Consider the following 9,493-nt stretch of genomic DNA (forward strand, 5'->3'; position numbering starts at 1 on the left):
CATTTGACTCTAGAATATGTTGGTATACAGAGAAGTTCATGGTGGACTCAGTGATGGTGCTCAGGTCCCATGGCTGCAAAACAAACCCAAGACATAACCCCTCCACCACCGTGCTGACAGTGGGTATGAGATCTTTGTGCTGATGTGCTGTGTTTGGTTTTGGTTAAATTCGGCTCTCTGAATTGTAACCAAACATCTCCACTTCGGTCTCGTCTGTAAAAAGCACATTGTTCCTGAAGTCTTGTGGTTTTCTTCAAATGTAACTTTGCAAACCTAAGCTCTGCTGCAGTGTTGTTTTTTAAATGAATTTCTTCTAGAAACCCTTCCAGACCGGTCATACTTAATAAGTATGTCTCTAATTGTACTATCATACTTTTAACATGCTAACTGAGCCCTGCTGAGTCTGGGATGTAGCTCTTGGCACTTTTGCAGTTTCTCGGAATGCTGTGCGGTCTGAGCTTGGGGTGAATTTCCTGGGATGTCCAGTCCTAGAGATATTGTCAGTTGTCTTCAATGTTTTCCACTCATGAATAATCTTTCTCACTGTAGAATGATGGACTTTAAATAGTTTTGAAGCTGACCTTATAATTCTCTCCAGGTTCGTAGGCAGCAACAATTGTCTTTCCTCACTGCCATTGTGATAACACACACCTGATTGCTTCAGACCAGAAAACAGCCAAAGCGTCTTCTTTTATAAAGCTGGTCACACTTGCTGATGATCAGTTAATCAAATGCATTTGATCAGCAGCACCCAGCTGCTACTGCTTCCCTCTCAGTTCCTATCAAAGCAGTAAGGGTTCCACAGGACTGCACAGAGTCATGTGACTGTCACATGACTGTCCAAGGACTATCACACAAGACCTTAAAACGAGATTGTAACTTTGCTTTATGCTTCTAAGTTTAGAAATTTAACATTTTACCTGCATATTTTTCTGTATTAAAGTTTTTAAGTTAGCTATATAAATATGCACTTTAGTGTGACAATGGAAAGCTGACCTCAAGACAACCTGCTCACACCCTTTTAGTGTATAAAATATCATGAAGAAGCAATGAATGAGGGAAAAAATGAAAACATATAATATGTAACATTAACCTTCACAGTTTAATAAAGTGCAAATGACAAACAATAAGGAGATCTATGGTCAACACAGTAGTACACACGTGTTCGCGTGCACACACACAAATTTAAAGACAATTTAAAATTGGTATGACTTCAAAATAATTTTTACATTTTGAAATTCACAAATTGTGCTCATTTCACACAATGCTCTGAAACTTCTTTGTGCATTTTACACACATGCATGTTTGAAGCGTCAATATTTTTACATTATAACACTGTAGTGATTCATTTAAAGTCTTATTATGTGTTAAAACAACAGAGAGCAGTTAACGTGTATAAACTGCAGATTCAGTACATTGAAGTCATATTCTCACAGGATGTGGAATTGTTGAATTGGTGCCACAGTCAATATACTCAAAGGTCTCCACGGACAGCTGCTCCGTGTGCGAGAGATAGGAAATATTCATTGTCATTCTGAAAAAAGAAAAAAAAATCTTTGTTACATTTTCATATTTCACATCTGTGTTTATTTTTTTTTGACTCCCTTATAATTCTGGGTTTATTGATGGGCGTTCCCTTCAACTCTAGGAGCATTTTAGTGTCTTTTAGCTGTTACATCCAAAATGATTCTCTCATTGGCTTTGTTTTCAGCCACATCAGCCAAAAGAGCTGCAATAAACCCGCTGTGCTCTGCGTAGCCAGCAATAACCAGCTGACATACAAAGCTAGCAACCAGCTCGTGAGTCTTTCCAAACAAATCAAACAAATCTAAGACGAAATAAAACCCACTTGACCTTCCTAAGAATTAGCTGATTCTTTTTCTAGGGCACTAACTTTGGTATTTTGCATGCCTTCATTAAAATACCAAAATCCAGAGTGTCAAAATATGACTATATAAGAAATTATTTTTGCACAGAAGGATCCAAAAAGTAGATAAAAGGAAGAGTTTTCATTTTCTGCAGCTTGTTTTGAACAGCCACCTAACCCACACAGTGACATGATTCTTTGCATTCACTTTTCAAAGGTTTCTGCAGTGAATTATCAGAAAACAGATAAATCACCCAGATTACCAATGCTTTTTGTCTGTTACTGTACATCACAGACATTAAGTTGGTGCATTTTTGCTGTTGAAACTGCGATATATCACACGTTACTGATGCTCAAATGCTGAGCAAATATGTGATTCCTGTGGATAGCTCTTGTTCTTATGAAGTGGTGAGGACTGAAAAATGCTCGAAAATACACTCATCAGCCACTTTATTAAGTACAAATGTTCAACTGCTCTTTGACCCAATATCACAGCAGCATTTAAGCATGTGGACATGGTTAAGATGACCTGCTGAAGTTCACACTGAGCATGAGAATATAGAAGAAAGCTGCTATAAGATGCTCCCTTATTCACAAGGGGTCTCACAGCAGCTAGTTCCATATGTTTTAAGTTGGCAGATTTCTTTTTTATGCCAAATCTCCCCAAAGGGATTTCTGTCTCTTCCCAGGATTAAACGGAGGATCTGTTACTCGGGTGAATTTGTAAACCACTACACTACGGAGCCACCAACACCTGAACAAGTTGCTTTGAATGTGGCATATTTGTTGGTGCCAGATGTTACTAGGATTTTTTTTTAATGAACATCTGTAAGGTTTACAAAGAATGGTTGAAAAATGAGAAAATATCAAGTGAGCAGCAGTTCTATAGATGAAAATGCCTTGTTGATGCCACACGTCAGAGACAAATGGTCTGACTGGAAGACAGCTGTAATTCAAAATCATTCGTTAAAATCAACCAAGGTGTGCATGAAGGCACCTCTGACGGTGCAACAGACCACATATTGAAGCAGATGGGATACCACAGCAGCCCAAAAGGTGAGCTACCCTGCTACCCAGTGTGGCATAATCCACACTGGAGTTTAGCTGAGAACGGGAAACTGAGGCTACCATTCCCACCAAAATTGGACCACAAAGGACAAACATTGCCGGATCTGATGAGTTTCAGTTCCTGCTGTGACATTCACGTGGTAGAGTCACAATTTGGTGTAAACAACATGAAAGAATGAACGCATGGATCCATCCTGACTTATATCAACACAGTGGTGTAGAGGATAGTTTCTTGGCATACTTTGGGCCCCTTGGTAACAATCGAGCACCGTTTAAATGCCTACATGAATATTGTTGCTGACCATGACCATGACTGTGACAAATGCTGTTTGGTTTCCTTTTTTTAAGCAACTTAAAAACAACATGTACATGTAGTCAGTACAATCTATTTGAACTTTATTCTGTCCATCTATTTATGAAACTCAGGGTAGTACGGGAGGGGGCTGGAGCCCACCCCAGAATATCATAAGGTACACATTTGGACAATTCACCATTTTCTCACACAGCTAACAGACAAGCGCACAACCATTCACACCCACCGCCAGTTTTAAATCATAAATTAACCTAAACCCACGAATCTCCCCACACAGAAAGGTCCTGGTTAGCCGGTAGATTCAAACATAGGACATTTTGCCACCACACCACTGTGCTACCTGTCTCTTAATTAGTCCAGTTAGCATCAAAGTTATGAGCCACTGAAATCACTGAATGAGCACATTTCTCTCGAACGCATTTAAGGTAAAAAGCAGCTCCTCAATAGCAGCACCGTGACTGTTCTGTGATTTAATTCCAAGTTCACTGAATTTCAAAGGAAAAACTGGACTTAGAGGAATGCCTTTCATGTCCTTCTATAAAATTTCAGATTAAAAGATTCGACTGTGGCTTTGTGAAGAAAAATAATTTTGTGGTTGTGGTTTTTGTGCTCTGCAGAAAAGTGAAGCTTTTAACATTGTGGGTTTAAAAACTCTAAAGTGTCTCTGCCTCTTCCGCTGACAGAGGTTGACACTTACTGAAGCTCCAGAAATAAGGTGTGAATCTTGATGCTGCTTGACTTGCAGTAAGAGCTGAAAGACATGAACAAGTTGTGCTGAAGTCAGACATTTAAACAACAACAATGGACTCTAATAGTTTTTATCTTGAGATGTTTTTTGATGTTATGTGCTGAAAACAAAGATTTCTTTCTTACCCTATGCCTTCATCTTTAATATCCAGGCCGACTGAAATTACATTCTGTAAATTATATCAGAGGACACAGAGATAAGATGTTAAACACATGACAAATGCTGGATATCAACAGGACCTGTTATCCAGTCTGAAACTTACAGATTTCAGTGATCTGGGCTCGATTGCGGTCATATTAGTGATCTTGTTCTTTCCCATGACTGTTTGACCAACCACAGCCTGAATGCTGAAGTCAACAATCTGAACTGAATAGTAGTTATTGTTGGTGATGTTGATGAGATTCTGGAAAAGGAAAAAAATCCACAAGTCAAGTGCAGCTGACACACCTGTGCATTATTAAAAAGTGTCAGGGAATTTTAAGTGCCCCACCATCTAAGTGGGGCAGTGACCTACTGTACCATCTGTCATGTGAATGCAACGCAAGTGCTTCTTTGTGGATAGTGTTTTGATAGCGGCAATAAAAAATGTGGTTGTAAAAATATGGCTTAACTCTTTTACAACTATGTATGAGGGACCTCCACTTGTTAACACACACTAGTTATGTTATGCTGCTTGTTTCCAACTAATTCTATATATTTTTATATAGAATCGGTCACCAAGAATTCAGAAATAATAATGTGCATTAATAGAGCAATATTGTACATGAACAAAAAGAAACCTCTAAAAAAAGGATCCCAACTTCAAAAGTGTCAGTCCCATTTTCTAATGTCCATTTTCAGAGATAAAAAAAGCATGCTTAGAGCCAATCAGGGTTTAGCATAGCTCCTGTAGCCATAGTCTAATGCAACCGATGGTGCAACAGCTATAATGGGAAGCAACGTCTGCAGGACATACATGAGTCATGAGTTAGAACTTGACGTTCATGTTATTTTAAAACATGTTACAAAGGTGAGTCATTTTCAGATATTTATTGACTCTCAAAATCCAGTTGCCTAATGTTTATCACAGCAGAAGGTTCAGAGGTCACCTCCTTCCTTTGTCCACAGATTTGCAGAGATGTGGGTAAAAGAGGGCAGAGACACTGCATGACAAATCCACAGTAATAGGAGGAAGTCTGTCATCAAAGCAGACAAGCATATATATACTGTAGTTTACTAGTTACACTTAATTAAGCTGGGCAGATATTCACAAACCCCAAATTACATTTTCTATTCAGTTCATTGAGGTTTGAAGGCATTTGTTTATGCTCAGCTCTCTTAAGCTCCTCCCACAACATTTCAGTCAGGTTGAGGACTTTGACTAGGCCACTGCGACACCTAAATGTTTTCTTTTTCATCTATTAGTTCGCCCTGTAATCGGAAGGTTACTGGTTCGAGCCCTGGCTTGGACAGTCTCAGTCGTTGTGTCCTTGGGCAAGACACTTCACCCGTTGCCTGCTGGTGGTGGTCAGAGGGCCCGGTGGCGCCAGTGTCCGGCAGCCTCGCCTCTGTCAGTGCGCCCCAGGGTGGCTGTGGCTACAACGTAGCTTGCCATCACCAGTGTGTGAATGTGAGTGTGAATGGGTGGATGACTGGATATGTAAAGCGCTTTGGGGTCCTTAGGGACTAGTAAAGCGCTATATAAATACAGGCCATTTACCAGGCCATTTATTCTGCTGTAGATCTGCTGGTGTGTTTGGGATCACTGTCTTGTTGTGGGACCGAATTTGGCCCAAGTTGTGCATCTAGCCAAAGGACATTGTTCTAGGAGTCTTAAATCTTAACTCAAGACATGTTGCCATGTTCTGGTCAGAGAGAAAAGGTTTTCTCCTGGGAACAACTCATATTTGTTCAGTCTTTTTCTAATTTACTGTCATGAACTTTAATATTTAACATGCTAACTGCAGTCTATAGAGTCTGAGATTAGCTCTTGGATTTTTTTGGGCAATTCCTGTTAGCATTGCACAGTCAAATGTGATGAATTTGCTGGAAAATAAACTTCTGGAATGATTGTAGATTGTAGCACTGCTCCAGAGCTGCAAACTGCCAAAACTGCACAGTGTCCTGTGAAAACATTGTTTTTTCACATGCCCATATTTAAAATTGAACTAAACTGACTTTGTGGTATCTCAAAAACAGTGATCAAGCCAGTCATCATTTGAATTATCGGACTATATCTGATTAGCCTCATAACTGGGACGCTAATGCCCACCTAGAAACATTAAGTGCTGCCCAGATATTTAGATGCATACAGTGTTTGTTTGTTTTGTTTTTTGTTTTTTTTGTGGGAGGGGGGGGGGGGGGGTTGGTTGGTTGGTTACTGTAACACCAAAACTACTGATGAGCAGAGTGATTTTCAAATTACTTACTGTGACGTCCATTTTAACTTCATCTGGGATGAAGTAGACTGTGACTGATTGTACAGACACTGGGGTAAGGGTGACACTCCGTGGGAAGAGGAAAAAGAGGATCAGACAGCAAATAAGGAGACACAGGCCCATGGAGATGCACACATACAGCTTCCTGAAACAGAGATATGCACAATTATATTTTAAATAGAACAACAGTGCAAACCATAAACACAAAAATATTTCTAACTCGCTTGTTCAAAACTGTAAAAAGCACCCCTCCACACACACACACACACATTCATGTACTGCTATACTCCTTACGTGCGTCTGGGTTTCAGCCTTACATCATTACACGGTATGACGGCAACGAGCTGGTCTTCTTGTCCTGCCAGTACAAGATGGAAATAAAGTTTTGTTCTTACCACAGAAATGATGTGAAAGTATCTTAGCTGACACCAGCACATACGTAGCCATGTTTTTCAGTCTCCTTCGGTCAACTTGCTATTAAATGTGAAATGAAAGTAATTTGGAGAAGAAGAAGTCAACCCGGTGTTAGTTTTTCACAACTGGTTCCTCTAGCTTTTATCATGCATGAGAAGCATCCAGCAGACAATGATGTCAAAGCCTTAAAACTCCAGTCAAAACAGTGAACAATTGACAGTAAAGACATGTAAAAGCAGATTTTCCTTCACAAAAAAAGGCCAACCTCTGGGGATTCGTCCAGTGCCACGGCATGTGGGGCAGGTGTCCCCTGTTGTATTTTCATCCATGCTACCATATGGAGGAAAGTGCTTCATTGCTTTCACCTTCTCCATCTTTTTTGTTACATCGGGATCTCCTTTATTTTGCTGCTGTGCCACCATAGCACTCCTGAAAGAAAACATCCAGTAAAGAACATGTTAAAAGGGCAAAAACCACAGTTTATAACTCGCAGTAAACAGAAGTGACTGTTGCCCAGTCAGCTGTTACTCCCCCCCTCACAAACCTTGAAATGACCAATAAATGACGCTTATTACTGCAATACATGTTAGGATGTGAGCAGAATCTACAGTGTGGGAGTGATCAGAACCTCCCTGAATTACTTTTATGTTTCCTGTCTCCATTTTAAACGATGCCTTTTATGCTCATTTGTACTAGAGTAGCTTTTGAAGTTTAAAATCATTATACCAGGCCTTCCTGAAGACCCTCAATTCACGTGACAAAACCAACTTTCAACTAACCTTTCTCTGATTGGTTGCCCCTAGTAAACAGATGGTGGTCAAGACTGACACTGCACAGTCATAACATATATATATATGTATATATGTATATATATATATATATATATATATATATATATATATATATATAGGAAGAAGTCAAGACATTTGAACTCAGATGACAGATGTTAAACTGGTTTGTTGTGTTTGGTTTGTGCTGTCCTGCAGAGGCACAAGTATGCAGGAAGTCTCCATAAAGCCACACTAAAACAACAGTATGCTCTGTGTTTTAGAAACAGTTTGTACTCAGTCACAAGTTGAATATGAAGTACAATTTTTTCCTTTAAATTACATATTTTAAACTTTTTTCTATATGAAAAAGCAAATAGCTTGTTCTATTACTCAGTATTGTGTGACTCTATAAACTTTAGATATAATCAACTAGATAAGTGAAGAAAATTATTTGAAATAAAATAAAATGGTTTATTTAGATTTCTGTGAGTGGAGATTACAAATCTTATCTGCTGTATATGAAAGACTGATCGCTACTCTGCAAGGCTTGAGTGTAAACAAGTATTTAAACACTAATTAAGAAATAAACTACTGAAAGTATTACTCCTAAACGTAATGGATGATTCTGAAGTCTAAAATTATAAAATGTATTATTAATTTAACAAAATCACAATTTTATATGCAATACAAATTAAGCTAAGCGAGACCAAAAAAACTCATCCACTGCAAACTCACCTCACAGCTCACAACAAGTCCAAATATCATTCAGGATGAGCACATAAACGCTGCTAGCTCCTTTATGATTCAGCTTTTTCAGAAGCTACATTAAGACCGTGGTGTGGCTGCTTCATATACACACAATGTACTGAGTGCAACACTTCCTTGTCTTTTTTATGTGTCAGTCATTTCCTGATCACATGTGCTGTCTATTATCCAACCCTACTATCATACCATAAGCTATTTAACTGGGTGCTGACACAATAATTTGCATATTACGGATAACGTGAACTATCTTTAACGTTGTGTCGTACCATGGTCGTTATTCACGACGGAATTTGTTTCCCCTGCGTCAGGTGCGCGCACTGGGCAGGGAGACCGGATCCAGCTCCAAACAACTAGACGTGGAATTTAGACGTTTTACTTTTGTGAAACACATTACCGTTCAGTTTGTGGATTACAACAGAAAATAATTTACATTTCTTGTTCTCACGTGGTTTCGGATTATCTCAAACCGAGGAAGTTTTGCCCAATAAGAGGATAATCACGTGTAAACTCGATTCACATAAACTTTAATACTCAATATAACACTTCTTCAACAAGTAAACTGCTCTGTGTTGGTTTCCAGACGTCCTATAAAAATGTCATTTGCCCCGATTGTTGTACATCTCCAAAAGATGTCTGCTGGAAACAAAAATACACCTTTCTGAGTACAAAACAACTCCCTATTTTCTTCTAGTAAAACACATTTCTGTAGCTAGACAGACCACAGGAATTCATAATAAAAACATAGCCTAAATGTAATAAAATGAGCCCCAAATTATTCTGAAAGATCTAGATTCTAGTAGAGATTTAAATTTAAACAAGAAACGGGTAGGAAACAAGGCAGGTATCTCTCAAAATATAACAGAACAATGTAAAAGGAGTAAAAATGGCAATTAGAAAATTATTTATACTCTTCTCAATAATCAGTGGAAAAGTTTTATTGGTGTTCAAGCATTCAAACCAATTTTAAAACTGCTGACCAGCTTTTTGCAGGTTTCTTCTGGGATTTTTCTTTTCTTTGCCTGGAAGGCGTCTTTGTCAACACCATAATCTCCAACTCCCTGCAGATTCTCTATCAGAGTAAGGTGGGACACTCCAAAATGTTAAGATTACTTCCAGTCATAAGATGACTTT

The 9,493-nt window shown here is 38.8% G+C and overlaps 1 protein-coding gene across 1 annotated transcript; it reads right to left on the minus strand.

The window, feature by feature from the left end:
- Positions 1 to 1,100: 1,100 nt before the first annotated feature.
- tmem106a (transmembrane protein 106A) lies at positions 1,101 to 8,442 on the minus strand. The gene is made up of 8 exons (XM_063482103.1): positions 8,333 to 8,442; positions 7,093 to 7,256; positions 6,708 to 6,771; positions 6,405 to 6,558; positions 4,259 to 4,399; positions 4,122 to 4,165; positions 3,946 to 3,999; positions 1,101 to 1,534 (listed from the first exon to the last, which is right to left on the minus strand). Exons 2-8 carry the CDS (start codon positions 7,247 to 7,249, stop codon positions 1,423 to 1,425), a joined length of 726 nt encoding a protein of 241 aa, XP_063338173.1. The 5' UTR covers positions 7,250 to 7,256; positions 8,333 to 8,442; the 3' UTR covers positions 1,101 to 1,422.
- Between the last annotated feature and the right edge of the window lie 1,051 nt (positions 8,443 to 9,493).

Source organism: Pelmatolapia mariae, linkage group LG8 (genome assembly GCF_036321145.2).
Source record: "Pelmatolapia mariae isolate MD_Pm_ZW linkage group LG8, Pm_UMD_F_2, whole genome shotgun sequence".
NCBI classification, from domain to species: domain Eukaryota; kingdom Metazoa; phylum Chordata; class Actinopteri; order Cichliformes; family Cichlidae; genus Pelmatolapia; species Pelmatolapia mariae.

Bases quoted from the DNA above. Each gene is read 5' to 3' on its own strand.
- tmem106a (XM_063482103.1), bottom strand. From the start codon at position 7,249: ATGGTGGCACAGCAGCAAAATAAAGGAGATCCCGATGTAACAAAAAAG. The intron at 6,559-6,707 runs GTAAGGAGTATA...TCTCTGTTTCAG, and splicing joins AGGCTGAAACCCAGACGCAC to GAAGCTGTATGTGTGCATCT. The intron at 4,166-4,258 runs GTAAGTTTCAGA...TATAATTTACAG, and splicing joins AGCCCAGATCACTGAAATCT to AATGTAATTTCAGTCGGCCT.